This window comes from Oryctolagus cuniculus, chromosome 1, assembly GCF_964237555.1.
Source record: "Oryctolagus cuniculus chromosome 1, mOryCun1.1, whole genome shotgun sequence".
Lineage (NCBI taxonomy): Eukaryota > Metazoa > Chordata > Mammalia > Lagomorpha > Leporidae > Oryctolagus > Oryctolagus cuniculus.
The window spans coordinates 114,590,162-114,611,690 of record NC_091432.1 but is presented as its reverse complement, the minus strand read 5'-3'; the positions used below and the strand labels follow the sequence as shown (position 1 = coordinate 114,611,690).

The following is a 21,529-nucleotide window of genomic DNA, read 5'->3' as shown; positions in this document are numbered from 1 at the left end:
AGGGAAAATTCCAGGAAAAATGTGGAAGTTACTGGTTTGCAGACTCTGTTTCTTACGTGTGGTTCTGGGAGTGAAAGAAATGTAATACGTCCCAGTGTTTTTCCAGAAATACTGTTATTTCCGTTTTTGATGTTCATTTTTACTCTTCTTGTAGAGTTGCTTCCAAGGTGATTTCACAAACGAATTGAAATGACAGAGAGAGACCAATCAAAAATCAACCAAATAATCTTGATGAACTTAAAATACTTTTCATGTCTTGTTTTCTAGAAGCGAGTGGATGATTTGAAGATATTGGCCTAGAGAGAAGGAAGTGGGTTTGAAAATAGGATTCGTAAGAAGTTACCTTCTGCAGGTAATGATGTTTTCCTGTAATTTCTCAAAACTTCCATTTCCTCAAGTATTGCTATTTTTAGACTATGCTCAAAAGATTTAAGTATGAGGAATACACACATTGTATATTTAATTTTTTAAAATAACAGTTGGTTTTATAATTTTCATAGCCAGTGAGTAGATAAGTTGTGGTATTTAATTCTATGGAGTTTGGGAGATTTTTTAAAGTTCATTACTCAACACTGCTGGCTTCTTTTGACAATGCTTTCGACAGAAGTCATTTGGAACCAGCAGGTACTGTCCTTAAACCCACTGGCTATCTCAGGTATTCTAATTAAAAAGTATAAGTTTTCTAGAGAATTGGCTCTATAAAAAGCCTCCCAAGTATGCTGAGTTCCTGGAAGATAGGGCTCTATAAATTATATTATGACAATATTGATATTTAGCCTTAGTCCTATATAGGCAATACTATGCAGCACTTTAAGGAACTAGCCCCATACACATCTAGTAGGTAGAGTTTGAGTTCAGCTGTCATGATACAGGCAGTTTCCTTTTCATATCACTGCAGGACTTTGTACCACATAAAAATGGTGAATGACATAAATGATCCATTTACCTGGTAAACCACCATCCCGCTTCTGCCCTTATTTATAGACTTCAGTCCATACTTTCTAACTTATCAGTGTTACTTTTCTACAACAGCCTCCATGCAGTCTTGCCAAAATAACCTCTGGAAAGAACCCTGATTTTCCTTTTTCGCACAAACGAGGGTCTGGAAGGAGATATGCAATTAGTATTTTAGGGAGAATATCTACTCCCAGACAAACTATTCCTCTACTAGACCAGAATTTGATTTTTTTTTTCTCTGTAGCCTGGGTGTCTTCTGATTGCTCTTTCGTTTTCTGAATTAAAAATTGGATTGTTTCAAAGCTACCACTACAAACTCTTTGGCGTGAATAACCTCTCTCTCCTTTACTTGTCAACGAAAGGTAGAGAGAATGCCCTTGATTACAATCTATGGATTGCTGTGCAAATTTATGAAGGTGGTGCTGTCCTGACTAGATGGACCACTTTGACAGATCTGAGTCCATTGCTGATATATTGCATTATGTCATGATAACAACAATTAGTTCTTATTACTCCGGGATCCTGGGCCTGCCTATTCCTTCCCAACTTAATAGGAGCGCCTACATCCCGCATATCCTAGCAATCCTTGAGAGCGTTCACAAGTACCTATTGTTAAATACCTTTGGCTCTGTTTCTTTGTCAAATAGATCAAAGGCAAATAAGAGGCTCAGGGTTTATTTTAAAACCTTTTATTTTAGAAGGAAATAAACATTTTCAATAAATTAAGTAATGACCCCATTTTAACATGATTGGTTTGGATACTGCTTGCTTCCACTTGGTGTTGTTGTTTCTTTGAATCTGAAAATTAAGCCGCAGGGCTACAACTAAATTCTCAATTTTGGCAACCTGCACAGCACCAGCAGGCTCCGGGCAGTCATACCCCCAGCTCCCTCGTGGTGGAATAGGCAGATAATGAAGAAGCTATGAATGGTTGCGTCTTAGTCCCTGTTGTCCTGCCGTTGGCCTCCTATCTCTTGATTTCACCTTTTGGGTTGTATCCATAAGGACTTGCTCTTTTATCTGAATAATTCCCTAATTCAGCTCTGTCCTTTTTGGTTTTATTTGTAAAGCCTCCCTTCATCTCCCAGATTCTTGGGAAAGGAGTGAAAGTCCGTTGGTCAAGGCAGAGGGGATAATGATTTTGAGAACCAGGATCTGTAATCACAACTCACAAAAATGAAAAAGGTCTCTTTCTAAGTCCTTCAAAGGGCTGGAGGCATCTGCTTTTCCCAACATCTAGGGAGGGGGATTATTGAGCTTTCCATCCTGTGTCCCTGATGTGCTGACGATTAAGACGATGTCTTCAATAAAATTCACAAAAGGAGCCGTCAGTGAAAGTTCATTGTCTCAGACTTCTCATTCTTCCATGTAGAACACTGGCTCTGCAGACGATGCTATGTTGACAAATGAAATCCTTTTATAAGAAGATCGCAGAAAGAGATTCAGCCCCATTTCCTCAAACCGTTTTGGCAGCAGTATTTATGCAATTTCTTTTATGGCTCAAAGTTTATTAAATGCACCCAAACGTGCTCATTGTTGGTGTTTGAAACACTAATGGGGTGGGCCTAGAGGTGGGAACAAAAGCACAAACTTTTCCCGAGTGTGAATCTTCCGACTTAATGCGGTTGCGAGTCTTCGTGAAATGCCCTTACCCGTCTTTTCTATCGGAGTGCTGCTGGCTTGTTCCAGTTGTTTTCCAGAATGCAGATACAAAAGGAATTTTTTTGCCATCCCTTTTCGTGTAATTACAGATATTTAAAAGAATTACCTTGCAACTGGACCCTCCTGGGTTCTCTCTATTTCTCTCTCTCTCCTTCCTTAACTCTCTCTACCTAGAACTTCAATATTTTTTTATCCTGCTGATTGTCTGTATTGCTATCCCTTTGCCAAAATCCTGTGGTAAGGACTGACTAAATGAATATTGCAGATACTGAACAGCAAGCTCAGAAGGTTTACATAATGCTCATTGCTCCTGGGGAATAAGGGGTGTACGGGGAGAGAACATGGGAGATGTGGGTTATCTTTTGCCCTTTGAAGAGCAGGATGAAGTCCTTTCCATTTGGGGCATAAAACAATCGAATGGCAGAATCCTTTGTTGGACTAATGGTTTTAACATTTTGTTTTCAGACATGTCAAACCCCCAAACGAGAGAAGACCAAGGCCTGTTGCCACAAACCCGTAGATCCGAACTTGTGGTGATAGTCCACACAAGCTTGCGTCTATAGGTCTGTGTCTGTTAGGCAATCGCACAACCCGCGGGCTCTGCCTGTTTGCCACTCAATAGATAGCCCTTCAAATTCTCTTCTCCTCCCTATCTTCCCCTGGGCTTCCTTTAAGAGTAGTAGAAAGGGAAAGAGGGGCTGAAGTGGGGGAAGGAGACCTTTTGTTCTGAAATGGATGAGGTTAATGAATAGACTTGCCCTCAATTCCCAGGTTCTTAGAACCGATCTCAGCTGTCAGATTAGGAGCTGGGTTGCAGGTGAGGCAGCAAGAAGTAGTGATTCAGACAACAGTACTGTTGAGTGATGCGTAAATAGATACCTAAACAAGGGTTTGTTTTGTTTCCTGTAAGCCTGACTAATTGTTTTCAAAGCTATTATGATCTCTTTTGGAAAGTGACAGAGACTTGTTTATGGTACCAATTTCACTCTGGTGTGGGTCATACCTTGTAGCAATTCTTCTTCCTACATTGTTCTCCCAGTGTGGTCAAATCAGTCCTTATCTTTATAAACACACTAATTGAGGGAAATGAATGTGATTAACTGCTTAACTATTTATACTTCTGTAAATACCCAGCAATGTAAAAAGAAGGACTTTTTATAAGAGAAGAAATCTCCTGCTTAGGTCCAAATTCGTATTTGGCCAGAGCTGTTTTTTTTTAAGTCTTTATCATGGTTAAAAGGCTGGAATGAAATAATTTGATCTCTTTGCCTCTTAAATGTCACCATTGTGCCAGGATTGGAAAGCCAAGCTGACCACAGATCAAAGCAGAACTGGCTATATTTGTCTCATTCCAGCAATGTGAGCTCAGGAGTCTGTAAACAGAACCCAGGGTGAAAAGTTGATCAGATTTTGGATGGCTCTTAAACTTTTGCATTCCCTTTTGGTCAAACATAGTGCCAGGAATTCCCTTAAGTTTTTCTTTCTTTTTTTTTTTTTTTTTTTTTTTTCTTTTTGTCCAGCCTCTTCTAACAAGAAGGAACAACTACTTCAGTATGAAGTACTTGGTGGATTTATGTCCAAAAGAGAGTTTGAAATTCAAGTGGATACATTTTGTGTCCTCTTAAGAACCACACTGTTCAGGGATGGCTAGAAGTCTTCTATCAAGTCTATAAAAATGAGATTTTGCATTTCCGACTTAGGAATGCCTGTATACTGATCACATAAGTATAGCGGATAGGATGCAGAGTGCTGTAAGAGTTAGACTAAGGGAATTTGTTTCTACACATTTTCTTTGCATTTTTGTTGCATAGCATTGAGAAAGGTGGGCTGTAGGTCTCAACTTACAACTTGCCAAGAAATCATTGGTTTACTATGGAACAAATGAGGGAACACTACATCCAGGAGAGAAAGACTACCCTTATTACTGTGTGTCATGTATAATTATGTGCCTGAGGCCTTTATATACCCATTAAGCAAACAATCCACTTGGTTGATTTTATATGCCTCTTTGAAGTGGTTGACTTGGAAAGAACAACCTGCCAGCAAATTAAACCTATACTTCTACTAGATAAACACTTGTTTGATAAGGGCAAAAATCACATCTCTACCCACATCTCTTTAACTTGCTAAGTGTGGTACCAATGGGATTAATGCTAGAGTTTGTGTATCTGTGGGGACCCTGAATTCCCAATATCTGCTGTACAGGAACAAAAATAAGACTGTAGATGACTGCCATTGTTTCTCTGAAGGAGGTTTTTAAGATCCATTATCCCTAGGGGAGAAAAATATTGTGCAGAGCAATAGATCTTTTCAAAATCTCTAAAAGACCTCAAACACTATTTGATTCATCTGGTTAGAAAATATTCTAGTGCAAAGCCCAAAGCCCCTGGACATTGGCCACAAGAAACAGGATATTAAATATTTTACATGATGATGAAATTCAGTATTTTTCCCTTCTTCCATGTTTATGAATGAATGATTCTGTGGATATTAATGATTCCTTTGGGACTCCATCAGAGTGTACCAAACACCCTACAGGAAGCATGCAGAAAGTAAAATAATTTCAGGATTTCCCCAGAAAGGCTCTGAAAATATTTTTCAACAGCCATCTTTGCCTGAAGGTATAGAGAAAGTGAAAATAAAGCAAACTAACTTCATTAAAATTCTCAGGAAAGCCTTTGGTGCTGTAGTTAAGACAGTGCTTGGGATATCTACATCCCATATCCCAGTGCCCGTGTTCAAGTCCCAGCTCCGCTCCTCTCCAGCTTCCTGCTGATGTACACCCTGGGAGGCACAGGTTATGGCTCAAGTAGTTCGGGCCTGCTAGCCATGAGGGAGACTTGGATTGAGTTCCTAACTCCTGGGCATTTGGAGAGTGAATGAGCAGATGGGAGGTCTCTTGCCTCTCTGCCTTTCAAAAAAAAAGTAAGTAAATTTAAAAAAAAAAACCCTATTTTTAAAAATTCTCAAATAATAACAATTAATGTCTATTTATTAAGATGAAATACAAGAAATAGTTTAGATTTTCTTTTTAGAACAGAAAAGAATATTTCTTTTTCCATAGATTTCATTTGATAAAGTAACCCTGTATCACCAATTGGGAAGGTGGAGGCACATTCATTTTTAACTTTAAAAGGGTTTTTTATTGATATTGCAAAATTAATATGTCTTTACATGGGAAGAAAATGGTATGTCTATGAGACACTTGACTTTGAATTTTAAATTAATATTGCTATTTATTTTTTCAGCGTACTCACCAATCATTACTTAATATTTGTGAGGACCTGTGAGTCTTCTTCGCTGACTATATATTTCATCTCATCAAATGTCATCTTCTCGAATTAGATTTTAAAAGCTTCTTCTGCTTTTAAGTTTTATAGAGAAGTTGATAATAGTGTTGAAATTTTGTAGAGAATTGATACAAATGACTCTTCAGGGAATCATCAAAGATTCATTAGTTCCTAACGTAGCATGATGATTAATAAGGTATGAGTTTGCAAAAAATACTTTTTACTTTTGGTGTAGCCATAGGCTAGAAAAATTATGATTCATTCACTCTCCCTTTCATTCAACAAACCTTTATGAATGCTTACTTTGTGTTCAACACAGGCTGAAGGACAAAGGTAGGACTCTGACTTCAGAAAACTGATTATCTGTTCAGGGGCCCCTGTGCAAAATTGCAGGTCAGCCACCCAGAAACATATTTTACTGAATCACATTTTTTAAATCATAACATTGATCCAAATTCCAAATACCTAATGAAATACAGAATGTGTTCACTGCTGGGAAGTCCCTGCTTTTTCTCAATCCCAAACAATTATAGCATTGTTTGAGGCTCATCCTCACTTCGTTTTGGGCATTGTTTCGGAGAGCACTTAAAGCCTCGGTATTTGATATATTATAATTGTATTCTTATGCATTTGAAGCATCTAAGGAGGATATTTTGTAAAGTTCAAGAGTATAATATATTCCCTATAGCCAAAGATATATTCCTGCTGTTCTCCTATAAATACTAATTCTTATTTTGTTTTTTTCTTCCACTTTTCGACAAGAATTTTTATGACATCATTCCATATCATAATTGCATGTTGTTATTACATGCCTACAAATATTTACACTAATTATGTAATGAGTCATAATTGCACTAATACAAGATAATGGGCTAAAATCAGTGTAAATATACAAGGAAATTCACACAACTGAAAGAGCAGGGTATTGAAAACCATTAGTATTCCAAGAACAGCCTCTTCATATCTTTGACCCCGAGAATAAGAACGTACATAGAGAAAGATCAATTTTTCTATTTCCAGGCATTTACAAACCATCTCAGTTTAGGCTAACATTCTAGCACATCGACACTTATCCTTTCTTTGTTGTGTCTTTCTCTAACTCTTCCTTTCTCTGCTCCTGCCTTGTTTCCTATTCATAAGGGTTATATCCTGAGTATGTTTACAGAATCAAGTGAATTGTCGATGCAGGATAAATGAAAGAAATTTTAATGAAAAGGAAAGAAAATAAATTATATTCTCTTTTCATGTCCCAGCATATAGCGAGTCTTATACATAGGTGAATGTCTAAAGTCAGAAGACTCAAAAATACTCTTTGGATTTCCCTATGAATCTGGTACTTAAAGTAAACTGGCCAGGTTGAATTCATCCATTCTCATATTTTGCCCCCCCCCCGAATTCTTGATAGCAAATCCAACTTATTATTATGAGTGAAGCTCCAATGTAAGTGGAAGAACCAAGGACCAGACACAATAATAAAAATAAAATTGCACTTAAATTTAGATTTATTTATATTGCCATCTAATCATTCACACACACGTTCTTGCTTTCATTTGACAAATTTTTAAAGGGGTCTTTATCCTGTGCCAGGTACTAACTATGCAGGTGGTAATGAATTTGCAAAGGTGAATAATGTGACCTCACCTTCACATCACTCAGGGTCCAGTAAAAGAGACAGTTCCTTCATAATGCAACAGTGTGAAGGTTAAATTAGAAATGTGTACATGAAATTAAGAGATAATCTGAGGAAGAACTCTCAATTGAGTCTTGTAGGATGAATGGGAGTTTCCTTGAGGAAACTAACTTCCCACTACCACTACTCCCCCTCACCAAACCAGGTAACTTTGACCCAATAGAGTCAATCCCTTCAACACAGCTGGCGTTCCCCATGAAAACTGCATGGTGGAACACTTCTGGGAAACCCCCCATCTGCAGCACAGGGGAATAGTGCCAACACCAACTCGACAGTGTGCGAGTCTGCCCTCTGGACTGAATCGTGTGCTAGAATGACCTCTTAGATTCTCAGTGTATTCAGACACTCCTCCATCGCTATTTGTCTGGGACCAGCCCCTCTATGGCACAAATTTAAGCAGGCAAAACCAGACTCCAGCTAAGCACTGAGGAGAGATGGCCATGGCTTGTCCTGGGAAAATACAGACCTCACCAATCCTGAGTGTACAGAGCAATGGGAGTCACAAAGCTTCTGAGAGTCTGCCTCTCCCTTCCTCATCTAACTGAGACTGAAGATAAATAAAAGACCCACTATAAAAATTAGAAGTCCAAACAGGGAAATTTATCACATTCTGTCATAAAGAAAAAGTACAGAGGCATATTTTCATAGTTTGCTGAGTAAACTGTTGGGGACAAACTTATGAAAAAGTATTGCAACTGTCAACTCTGGAAGAACGGACACTGTGTGAGAAGTGTGTGACATCTATGACTGAACAAAACTGTTGGGTGAATATTCAACATAGCTTCTATATTTTTCGTTTAATTTCTACTTTACCCAAAGTCCTGTTTTCTTTGTTCACCATGTTTTGTTTATAAGTACTTCCTTTTGTATACCAATCCTTTAGAGATTCCAGTTTTTCAGCTTTATAAAGGAAACATTTGTTTTCCTAATCTTTTCTTCAATTGTCCACATTCAAATATCACTCTACTTCTTTATTCCTTCAGTGGATACCAGAGGGCATTAGATTGGTCAGAACTGCCATTATGAATATATTACCATAGCTTTCATGCACAATTAGTTTCATGAAGACCATTCCCAACTATTTGCTCCTTTCCTGTTTGTACAGTAATCTTAATCCAAGGTTCTTGTATTAATTTCTCTGTTGTCAGACCCTTTTATGTGTTGTCTCTTATGAATGGCCCAAATAGGTGACAGCACGAGGAACCATTATAAGACTAACTGGTAATTTCATTACTTAAGAAATGGTATTTCCAGCCATTGTGACTGCATGTTCCCAGGTTGAGGTAGTAGGTTGTATAGTTTAGAATTACATCAAGGGAGATAACTGTACAACCTCCTAGCTTTCCTTGGGTCTTGCACAAAACAACATGACGAGAACGATCTTGATCCCTCCAGGCCTTTTTTTCCTAGGAAAGCATATGAAAGGTAAGATTGGGCAGTTATTTTGCTGGTATTCTAGAATTTAGGTTTTGTTTAATTCTTGTACCCATGCTGTATTTTCATGTTCTGTTTCTTTTGATTGGATTTGTTTTACCAGAAACGTGAGTGAAACTTTGAGGGATTCAATATATCAACTATCCATTGTCACAGTAATGTTGCGTAGTAAACAACACAGAACTTCAGTGGCATATGGCAATGAGTATATATTTATTTAGCCCAAGAGTCTGTGGATCAGTGATTTAGACTGGGAAGTTTTTCTAGTGTAGGCTGGGTGTATGCATTCTGGCTGTGAGCTGTAGATTGGGGTTCCTAGGAAGACCAGGCAACTCAATTCTGTTTTGCATGCGTGTCAAATCCTCTAACAGGCTAATCCTAGCACATTGTCCTGGTAAAGGCCTGGTGGCAAGAACAAAAGCAAGCCAAATGGCTTCAGGGTTGTGGAGCTTTTGCCTGCTTTATATTTGCTAATATGTCATTAGTCGGAGGAAGCCACATGGCCAATTCTAGACCCAGAGTTGGAGCAACAGCAAAGTTTCGTGGCAAAGGACTTGAACTCAGAAAGTCATTATAAATTGAGGCCATGTTTGCAATCACATTGCACTTTTTTGGATATCATCAAATTAAAAATAATTTTGTACCCTCCCTTGGAGGACACTCCCATAATCAAGAGTCATGTTTTCAAATTCACATTTTGGATTTTAGACCATTTTAATTCTTTGTTAATGAAATGTTCCAACTAACCTCTTTCAAAAGATCCAAGGGACTGGAATTGTAGAAATGTGAAGATTGATTATGTGAAATGGAAGTTTGGTCGTTTTGTGGTGATAACCAATGTCACAAACGGAAAACATTTTGACTATCTTAGACTGAACTCTTACCATCTATAATGGTCATATGAGCAACAAAACCAGAAGTAGAATCCAGTTCTGTTTTTAGGATGGTGTTGCTCTAAGTCCAGATGCTGTGCAGTAAAAAATAAAGACAGATAGTCAGAAGGTACTTAGTGAGGAATTTAATCCATTTTATTATGTTCTGGTAGTTTAATATACAACGTATGTAAAAGAGAGTGGTTTGGTAGCCTGTAAGTATGATTTCCTCTCTCTCTTCCTCCTGCCCTCTACCACTTTAAAGATGAGACCCCTGTGTCATTCTTTGAATCCAATTCCAAATATTTCCATGGTGAATCATAGCAGTGATATTACTAAGAGGTTAAGGATAACTATGCCAAGTTGGATGACGACACACAGCTGAAGGTTTGATGTTACTTTTAGGTCATCTTGAAACTGCAGCAGAACTAGGAGCAAGACTCACAAAGTCTCCTGCACTGTGTTCACATCTGAGCTCATTCTTTGAGTCCTCGGGGGGCCCTGAGCCTTGACTCAGAAGACACTGTCATTACTTAACCATATTTACCATGGGTTTGACGTGGAACACAATTATTACCTGTCTCTGTGTTCGATAAGAGTTTGTGTAATAAGCACTTGATATATAAGAGGACCTGCTTAGTATGGTTTATACAGTCTCTTAAATCAAATTATCTACCTGTAAAAGACAATAAAGTTCTCTCCTTTTCAGTGGCACAAACTTGAATGGATTTACACATCCATTATTCCCAAGAACAAACTATTATTTGGGATGCCCTGCTTGTGAAGACAAAGTTACCTGTAACATGTTTGAGTTTCTACTGGCTTTGATAAGATTGTATCTACCAGACTTTAAATAATGTCATATGGTTTTCAGAGTGAATTAGTGTTTAGGAGCTCATATCATTGCATTTTTTTTTTTTTTTTTTGGTGATAGCCCATAGTAAGACAAAGAATTTGGTAACTTCAAGGAAAATAAATTATGTTTGAGGCCGCTTTAGACACATCTTAGTATCAAGTAATGGATGGGAAAATTATTTTCTAAAGTGATTCATTTCTTGTCTTCATCTTTGATGAGTATGTGTTCTGTTTCTTCAGGGGAACTCTTTGCTGGTTTTATATAACTGACAGTTATTCTTAGCCCTAGAAATCCTAAATACACTGTTGTTAGGATTGGCCACATAGATTCGGGGTATTTCTCTTAGGGCTTTAAAAGGTAAAAGAAAATTTCAGCATGCTACACTTTTAAAATCATCAAGACATTATAATATCTCTTCTGGTGGGATTAATTTAATCCAGGTGCTTTCTAGCTACACTGACAAGCTTCAAAGTGTGAAATTGTTGCTGGCATCTTGACCTTCTTCATCAAGCAAAAAACATTCTGGTGACAAAATGTAAGGAGAATGTAGTCAGTTAGAATGGTAATTTATATGGCTTCTTCATGATGGGTCATCCATTCTTCTTAGTTTGCAGATAGCAGAATCTTTTTCTACTTGGTTATTAGTGGAGGTAGTTAAAGTTATATGAGATAATGCACTCACTCTCTTATCTTGAGCATGTGGGCACTCCCAAAGACATTCTTGTGAGGACAGATGCTCACATTATCCAAGTTGACTTTGGCTCATAGTCCTCTCTGAACTTTCTGAAGACCAGGGGAGAGATGAATAAATCAAGATTTTCCTAATTCAGCCAATACATGTTTTCTAAATATTAGTTAAACTCTGCACATAGAATTAACACCCTTTCTCACTACCGTTCTTTCTAACCAGCTCTTAGTGAGGCTGATGCTGTTAATTCTTAGAACACATTCTTGGGTAGCAAAATTTACACAATCATAAACTTAATTCTAGATATCTTGGTACTTAAGCTAAGGGTGAGAAATGTGAGGACAGATTTCCATCTTTAGATAAGTATGTCAAGTTCCTCCTGTAAGGGTAATCACAGAACCGATCCTTTAAGATGTATCTTAATTACCTTTACGAATACAGAACCCTAAGATACAACACTATGAAAATGTCATTTTAGAGATAGGGACATTGTGGCATTGAGCTTTGCTTTAAAATCTTCCTATTACAAGGATCGTTGATTCAACAGAAGCATCCACGATTAGTGCACGTAAAGAGAAGCCAGCTATGGTGAGTACTGGTGCTCAGCCTGGCTCTGCTGCAGACAAATCATTTAAACATTCTAAATGACAGTGTCCAAATATGTAAACTTGGGAATGCAACGGGGTCATTCCTGAGGTACCTGTAATATCAATATTCCACGATTCTGGGGCTGTCACTCAGAAATCTTGGGATAAAACAAGTAGACTCTGACTTCTTAGCCTCTGTATCCTCTTGTTTTTTTTTGTTTTGTTTTGTTTTGTTTTTTGTTTTTTTTTTGTTTTTTTTTTTTTTTTTTTTTTTTTTTTTACTTGAAAGGCAGAGTTAGACAGTGTGAGAGAGAGACAGAGAGAAAGGTTTTCCTTCCGTTGGTTCACCCCCCAAATGGCTGCCACAGCTGGAGCTACGCCAATCCAAAGCCAGGTGCCAGGTGCTTCTTCCTGGTCTCCCATGCGGGTGCAGGGCCCAAGCACTTGGGCCATCCTCCACTGCACTCCCGGGCCACAGCAGAGAGCTGGACTGGAAGAGGAGCAACCAGGACTAGAACCTGGCACCTCAGGCGGAGGATTAACCAAGTGAGCCACAGTGCCGGCCCCCTGTATCCTCTTGTTCTGCAACCGAGGGGGATGTTTTCCAATTTCTTTCCCTGTATTGTCAATTAGACATGAGCAGAATGGTAAGAAACAGTTTGTGTAATGGTTATCACATCACTCTACTAACCTAGAAGGCAACAGTAAGGCAGGAGACAGACAAGCAGCCTAAGAAAACAGTAAATATTAATCTCTTTGTCTGGTTTGTAGATTAGTAGGGCAATAAAAGTAAGTTATTTTCTGCCAAGGTAATGTCTATGATCAGACACTGAATAACATTTTACAATGTAGATTATCTCAGTAGTGAAAAGGAGGAGATATGTGAAATTCAGTACCTCCTTCCCTGGTTTCAGTGCGAAAATTCTGTGCTCTGTGCTCCACCACCAACTGCAGTATGGAGCACATGAGCGTTTCTGCGGCCCTTCTCCACCCTTTCACATCAGTCACAGAACTCCCACTGTTCTGTGCTAATGCAAAATGCAGTAACGTTTAGCATCAGGACGTCTCTGAGTCAAGAGGTTAACAGAAAACACATCTCCCATTGTGTTCCTGCAGCTCTGATACTGTTAATGGCGAAAACACCATGGAGACAAATAGATCTCTCTTTATTCAAGAAGCTTTGAGTGAAAAGAAAATATATATGACATCTTTACAGCACGAGAGCCCTCTCTATATGGTGCATTAAGGAAGGGTGGAGGAGGGGAGAAGTTCACATGAGATCATGTTTGATGTGGCTTGAGCCTTGTCTGGAGGGAGGATTCTGTCTTCTCCATTTTCATTCTGTTGCTTAATAAATAGTTCCAGTTCTCATAGGAGGACATGAGACTTAATCTTTCAAGGCACAAATGCAGGGAAAGAGGACTCTGAATAAGCCTAGTAAAGACATTATGGGATATTTTCTACAATATGATCCAGAGATGTACAATAACATAACTACTTCTTTCTTCCTTTTCCCACTTGTATGCATGGTGTCTTTCTGTGATACCTGTTTTGGGTATAAGGACTATGGACCAACATATTTGTAAAAGGAAACCAAAGCAAAAAATCAATAAATTATGCTTATGCTGATTATTGCTTGGAAATGAGCTAAAAGTAGACTGTGTGCTCCGTGTGGCCACAGACAGATCATGGGAAAGCGCATTTTTGTGATCTTATTGTCCACTCACTCAACAGTGTCCCTTGGGGAAAAATCCTAGTCATGATCACTTCGTGAGAGGTGCATTTGGCACAGTGGTTAAGGCCTGCCTGTGTTCAAGTCCTGGCTCTTTTCCTGCTAATGCACACCCTGGGAAGCAGCAGGTCATGGCTCAAGGGGCTGAGTCCCTTTCACCCAAATGGGAGATCTGGATTGAGTTCTAGGTTCCTGACTTCAGAAGCTTTGGTGGTCATTTAGGGAGTGAACCAGTGCATGCTAGATCAATCTCTCTCTCTCTCTCTTTCTCTCTCTCTCAAATAAATAAGTATTTTTTTAAAAAAAAAATGAGTCCTTGTTCATAGAGGACTTTACAAATGAATTGCTTTCATAGTTCATGAACTATGATCAGAAGGTAAAATTAAGGTGTTCCATTTTTTCAGGTCCCAGAGAATTTTCCTCTTTTGATAAAATAAAAAAAAAAATAGCAGATCAAGATTCTATTTGGAGGGAGGGGGATAGCTACAGAGATTTGAGGCACCAGATAATTGTTGGATTTTCTATGTTGAGTATGGGCTTTGCAATATCTGAGGGATCTGCTTTATGGATTGCTGCTTAGTCCTGTGAAGAGGAGTGGGATTTGCACTCAGCTTTCACACTGAACCAGAAACTCCAGGATATGTTTCCCAAACAGGCTGATGCCCTGAAATACTAGTCCTTTAACTACTGACTCAGTTGCGGGGCAGCCAAATTTCATGTCTAAAAGTTCATCAAGTCCAGGAAAGAGGGCTGGGAATTCCAGAATGACTCATTGTTTGATGAATAAGGCCCCGAGTGTTCTGTGGTTGCCATTTTAAAATTTGAATAAAATGTATAGAATTCAAATCATAACTTGAATTCCAGATTGAGGCAAATCATGTTCACTAGCAAGGCTGTGATATTTTGACAATCTGCTGCTCCTGGCCAACAGCTCATAAGCAACTTTGAAACATAAATGGGATGCTAAAGATTGTGTTCTAAATTCTCTAAGGGCTTTTGCATATTTTAATCTATTTGTAGCTTATTATTATTGAGTAATAAATAGTGCTGCTTATGAACTAGAACTGATATGCAAAACACAAATTAAAATAAGCTTAATTAAAGGAGAATATATCCCCGAAGACTGAACAGAAAGATGCAGAATGAATTTATGGGAAGTAAACTTCTCATTACCTGCATGACCAAGAAGCAGTTTTTTGGTTAATCAATACAGTTTTAACAGAAATGCCATGTATGGGAATAAGAATCATTAGCTTTTATTTATCTATTTAAAATACTTCTTTATTTGAAAGGCCTAGTTACAGAGAAAGAGAGAGAGAGAGAGAGAGAGAGAGAGATCCTCCATTTGTTGATCCACACCCCAGATGTCCACAATAGCTGGGACTGGGTTAGGCTGAAGCCAGGAGCCAGGAGCTTCTTCCAGACCCCCTATGTGGGTACAGGGACCCATGCACTTGGGTCATCTTCCACTGCTTTTCCAGGTGCATTAGCAGGGAGCTGGATCTGAAGTGGAGTAGCCGGGTCTCAAACTAGAACCCATTTGGGATACCATTATTGCAGGTGGTGGCTTAACCCACTGTGCCATAACACCCATCCATGAATCATTTTTTTAAGATTTACTTATTTATTTGAAAGTTAGAGTTACACAGAGAGGGAAGGGGAGGCAGAGAGAGAGAGAGAGAGAGAGATCTTCCATCTGCTGGTTCACTCCCCAGTTGGCCGCATCAGCTGGAGCTGCATAGATCTGAAGCCAGGAGTCAGGCACTTCTTCCAGGTCTCTCATGTGGGTTCAGGGGCCCAAGGACTTGAGCCATCTTCTACTGCTTTCCCAGACCATAGCCGAGAGCTGGATCAGAAGTGGAGCAGCCAGGACTCGAACCGGTACCCATATGGAATGCTGGCACTGCAGGCAGTGGCTTTACCTGCTATGCCACAGTGCCGGCCCCCATCATTAGTTTTTAAATTAAAGAATATAATGTGTTTAAAGCTAAAACTGTTCTAAATACAGTCTAACATTTCTTAAGATTTATAGATTATTTAAGATCAACATTTTAAAGCTCAATTCGTCTTTTATAGTCAGTTGATACATAAAAGTGCCAACTGCAGACCTCAACCTGGTAGGAGAGTATTGGTTAAACTAGATTTTACCATTTACATTCTGTGGCTTAAGTTGGAAGTTCACATTAATATTGACTCTCTGATCTCTTCTCATGGAAAAGTGTCAAAATGTTCTGTTGCCAGTGAAACATCACTGCTAACCACTCTGCAAAAGGTGTGGCTCTGCATAGAGCATATACTTTCTCGGTTGACCTGGTGTGGGCCGTCCTCTGCCTTGCAAGGTCTTCTGTCCACTTTTTTCCAACCAGACCCTTCTTGCCCTCTGGTTCCTGAATGCTTTTGGCTAAAGGGAGTCGCCAGCAAGAGATGGAAGGAGAGGAGGAGAAGGTGCTGGATCCGTCCGCCTGCAGGTCATCAGGGTGGCCATCCCTTCCAGTCGCTGCTTGCTTCTCAGCTTCTGTTAACCACTCTTCCTCCTTGTTCTCCCAGCTCTCAGGGCGTGAGGACTACGTGCAGTGGTTGGTCCTGAGACGTTTCCCCAAGCATGGTCGGTCTCTCTTAAGTCTGCCTGGTCTCTGTAAATAATCTTTCAAGCAGACTTCCCTCTGCCTCCCCAATCTGAGTGTGCCACTTTCTTTTTATTCACAACGATGGTCAACATAAGCTAGGCAGCAGAAGTCAGCCACGTGCTTTGCATCCTATGCAGGAGCTGAGGAAGAGGGGAGTAGATTTCATCTTTCCCACAAGACTGCGAGCTGTGGAAGAGCCAGGACCACATCTAATACCTCCTTTATAATTCCTCGCAAGACCCGGCAGAGGGATTAGCAGTACACATGGAGAGTCTCACTGAGGCCCCCTGAAATCCTCAAATTTGTTATAGGCTTAAATGGAATGTAAGCTCTTGACTTGGGATGCAGACTTCAAGAAGTCAAGGGCTACATTACTGGCAGTTTTTTTTCAACAGCATTTCTAACATCATATAATCTCACCTGACACTAATGACATACGGACTCTGGAAATTCTCACTCAAAAAAATAGATTTCCTGCATGAGCTAGGTTGGTTTGTGGTCCGTGGGTAAGAAATAATTCTATTTCAATGGTTAGGTCTCATTTTTCTTTTGCATTACCAACTCATCCCCTACTCTTTCCTAGTTTGTCTTCCTCATGTGTGTGCATGTGTTTGTATATATACCTTCACTTCTTCAGTAGTATTGACAGTAGTGTGACTGTAACCTGGGTGGCGGGGACATTGAGGTTGTGTTTCATGTACGCTTCACACACAGCAGCTTAAAGGGAACATTTACCAGAAGGGGTTTTGCTCTGTTTCTTTAAGACTCGTATTGATCTTTACCACAATGCCAAGGCTCTCTATTCTTTAAGTTTCAAATATATTTCATCATCCATGTAATAAGAAATGTGGACATAGACACATAAAGCAGTAAGTTGTTACCGTATTCATTTCCTACTTTGAAAGTTACTGTTTTGATATTTATTTTCTCTGAAACTAGTCGATGCAGATTAGGAAAAGTAGAAAAAGCTTGCCTGTTGGCTTTCTTTACTGGAAGGGAGCTGCCTTGCTAGCTCAAAGAACAGCTCCTTCACTCTTCGTGTTTTGCAAACACGATCATTTCTTCAACAAATGGAGGCGGATGGAACATTGTCAACTCAGATAAGTTAAACTTTGTGTCTCTCTGATAACTGAAGCTGTTTAATGATAATTTTATTAGTCTGCTTGGGAAGTGACCGAAGCACTATTAGATAAGTTAAAATGAAAAAAGTATGGAAAGTATTTTTGCCAACTCTTTCTTCCTGGCTTCTTTGCAAAGATCAACAGTTGCGTTCCCTATCTGGGGACTATCTCTGGTGGGGCAGACCAGATGATCTAATAGGCCTTTATAATCTCTGCATACTGTGACTTTTATCCCCAAGTGAACTACATAGTTTATTTACATAGAAACACACTCATGGGCTTAAGGAAATGCAATATGACTCATACTAAGAAGAGTGAGCCAGGATGACTCAAGTGACTATTATTTTTTTTTAAATAGGATAAGTAAATCAAAATCATAGACATTCTCTCTAGTTTCCCTCCAGTATCTCAGTATGTAGATTTTAGATGTCAGAATTCCTGAGCAGTGAATTAATTTTCTGCCACCAGCAAATTATAAATGCATTGTCCTATTAAATGGGCGAGCATTTGCTGTACTTACCCAGAAAGCTCTCTGGTGAAGATTTGGTTTGATTGTTTTAATTTCACATTCTATCCCATGTATATGGGGAATTAAAAATGTTGGGAATGACAGAAAAATAAAAATCGCTAGAAAAATGCAAGCCTGGTTAGTAGGCATAATCACTGTGCATTTCAGCTTTATTAAGAATCTGTTTTTGTGCCATGGGCTACATTTATCTAGACAAATGAAGCATGGGGAGGAATCTCAATTTTTTTAATATAAAGTTATTTCCCCAGAACTCGGTTGACAAAGACCATTTTTAAGGATGTTTTTGTCCTCTATGTTCTACAAACACTTCATACTTTTCCCATCAGGTAATTCAATGGTTATCTGGGACTAAAAGTCCAAACTGGTTTTATTATGATCATTGATTTTTTTTATTGTTTAAAAAAATTAATTTATTTGAAAGGCAGAGCAATGAGGGAGTGGAGAGGAGAGAGAGCTCTTCCATCCACTGTTTCACTCCTCACATGGCTACAGGAGCCAGATCTGGGTCAGGCCAAAACTAGGAGCCTGGAACATCATTCTGGTCTCCCACATGGGTAGCAAGGGCCCAAGCACTTGGACCATCATTCCCTGCCTTCCCAAGTGAATTAGCAGGAAGCTGAATGGAAGCAGAGTGGCATGTATTCAAACCGTACTCTAAAATCAGAGGCTGGTGTTGCGAGTGGCCGCTTAACCCGCTGTGTCACGATGCTGGCCCCTTTTAACTTTTCAATTAAATCTCTTACACCTGGCTTTGGGTCCTCGCACATAAATAGAGAGGCGCTCTGGAGATCTCGTTTCAGCAGGCTTAGAGCTTCTCAGCTGCTTAGCTGAACAGCTTCCTCGGGCATGCAGTGGTTAGAAGGTGGCTCAGATCTGTGCAGCAAGAAGGCGATGACAGAACCGTCACATGGCCCATGGACTGCATTCCTGAGACAACGCTAGACTTCAGGCCATTCTTATCTTCAGAGCAGGTGTCTAGATGCCGATCCTCTCTGATGAAAACGGTGACAGTAAGGAACTCTGTGTAGGGACTTCATGGTTGGTCCCTGTCATCGTGCCCTCTGCTTTCAGGGTCCTGGTTTATCATTTGAAAAACATTTCTAGTTCACGCTAGGGAGTAACGCTATGTAAACATAATGTGTTACTGTCTGCCATCCTATAGCTTATTGCAAAATTGGTTCTGTTGCTTATCCTTTGCCAGAAGCATTTCTTAAAGACATGATCACTTTGTACAGGCTCTGTGAGGTATGTGCTAAGACCCAGGGCGTCACTCCCAGTCTCCGCTGGCAGGTGAAGCCATCTCTCAAGGTCACTTCCAGCAATAGATTCAATATGGACTGCAGTGTGTGTTCCTCAGCCTGCAGAGTCCTGTGGCTTATTAAATGAGACTACTACTCTTAGGACCGTAACTCATTTTACTAACGTGGTTCCGTGTTTCGTCATGCATTTTACCTATGACTTGTCTAATCTCATAGCTTCTGCTTTGAATTTATCCTAAACTTCAGATTCCTACTGAGGGCTGTGCTTGTGGAGAAGGACACATTGGTTTTGACTGTGTCCTCCAAGGCCTAGTTCCAAGGTCATTGTCTCCCTCCTTGTTTCCTGCTCACTTTCCTTAGTCAGCTCTTTTGTGCTTACAAAATACTTTGTTGAAACAGTTGGCATATTATATAATGCTCAGTGTTATATTATTGTATGGGCCTATTTTACTATCATGTTTATGAATTCTTTGATAGGTCAGCTGCCATATTAATCATCCTTTCATTCCCAGGCTGACACATAATAGTTGCTCAGTAAGTGTTTAGATAAGTACATCAAGTTACCCTTTTGAACCAAATCTGAACCAAATTTTCTTTTAATATGCAATTTTTTTGTTTCTTTTTAAAGATTTTATTTTATTTATTTGGAAGGCAGAGTGATGGGGCTGGAGGCGGGTAAAGAGAGAGATTCTCCATCTGCTAATTCACTCCCCAAATGGCTGTAATGCCAGAGCTGGACTAGGCCAAAGGCAGGAGCCTGAAACTCCATCCTGGTCTCCCACATGGGTGGCAGGGGCCCAGTCATGTGGGGAATATTCCTCTGCTTTCCCAGGTGCATCAGCAGGGAGCTGGATAAGAAGTGGAGCAGCTGGGATTTGAACTGATGTTCTGATGTGAGATGCCTGTATGGCAGTTGGCATTTGAACTGTGCCACAATGCTGGCCGCTACTAAACAATTTTTGACAGGCCCATGATCGGGAAATGTAAACTTGAATAACACTCATATCCTAAAGTCCTGTATAGTTTTTTTGTGGAACCTACAGAATGTTCATCTTTTATTCTGTTTTTGTTTCAGTGCACAAGACCAAATCTGAAATAGGTTCAACAACCAAATAAAAATGAGATACGGGCCAGCGCCGCGGCTCACTAGGCTAATCCTCCACCTTGTGGCGCCGGCACACTGGGTTCTAGTCCCGGTCGGGGCGCCAGATTCTGTCCCGGTTGCCCCTCTTCCAGGCCAGCTCTCTGCTGTGGCCAGGGAGTGCAGTGGAGGATGGCCCAAGTGCTTGGGCCCTGCACCCGCATGGGAGACCAGGAGAAGTACCTGGCTCCTGCCTTCGGATCATGCACTGGCCACAGCAGCCATTGGAGGGTGAACCAACGGCAAAGGAAGACCTTTCTCTCTGTCTCTCTCTCTGTCACTGTCCACTCTGCCTGTCAAAAAAAAAAAAAAAAAAAAAAAAAAAAAAAAAAGAGAGAGAGAGAGATATACAATTAAAGATTGGCTTTTTGAAGAGTTACATTAGAATGTGGAGAGTTGCCAGAAATTAGAGGGTCCATTTAACGACAATTGTGTAGAAAGTGCCCCCAAGAGAAATAGCTTAAGGTTTATCACTACAGAGCGAATTCTTTACATTACTTGACTAATTTTTTAAAATTTCCCTGAAACAAGACAAACTCATTGGGGAAGAAAAGCCCCTGGTTCTGTGACCAGGTCTTGCTGTATCTGTTTTTCCGTTGTTCACTGAATCTAAATAAAACCCTCATGGCCGTGAAGATGATAAATGGCTTTGCTTTGATGTTACTAAGCTTCCACAGTTGTTGTAGCTTCCTACTGAGCTACATTTCTCAGTATAGTTTTTGAAGTTTTTTTTTTTTTTGCACTAAGCAATGCATTTTATAACAACAGTGATAGTGCTGGTAATGACCATGATTTATTTCATCAGTAATCACTGCATGAATGGGACATGGAGTAACTATTTACTTTTTTTTAACTTAAAATGAAAAGGCTCATCAAATTAGGTGATACACCACTATAGTATTAACTGGATCTGGCAATGTGTATTCAATTTAAGAATTCATTGAATATATGTTTATGTTTTCTTTTTATTTTGAAATCCCAGGTATAAAGTATATAAATATCTCTATCTGGGAAGATTGCAGAGTAACTCTGCTTAAAGGGTTAACACTACACTAATTAACCATTTACAGGTTTTTCCAGTTGA

The 21,529-nt window shown here is 39.6% G+C and overlaps 1 protein-coding gene and 2 non-coding genes across 13 annotated transcripts in view; all 3 read left to right on the top strand.

The window, feature by feature from the left end:
- Positions 1-21,529, top strand: part of LOC138843476 (uncharacterized) — a 287,086-nt gene that overhangs the window by 217,282 nt on the left and 48,275 nt on the right. For 10 of the 11 annotated variants that reach the window (XR_011378217.1, XR_011378216.1, XR_011378219.1 and 7 more), the window contains one exon: positions 268-21,529. This exon is cut by the window's right edge and continues 19,112 nt beyond it. Coding sequence is in view for 1 of the 11 variants with exons in the window: in XM_070047381.1 (XP_069903482.1) it covers positions 268-286 (19 nt within the window). In the remaining 10 variants the exon portion in view is untranslated. The remainder of the gene's footprint in view (positions 1-267) is intronic. The other variant, XR_011378215.1, reaches the window with a different exon arrangement.
- On the top strand, positions 3,131-3,187 carry MIR100 (microRNA mir-100). The gene has a single exon (NR_162501.1). It is a non-coding gene; the product is annotated as a microRNA mir-100 (primary transcript).
- On the top strand, positions 8,879-8,945 carry MIRLET7A-2 (microRNA let-7a-2). The gene has a single exon (NR_162442.1). It is a non-coding gene; the product is annotated as a microRNA let-7a-2 (primary transcript).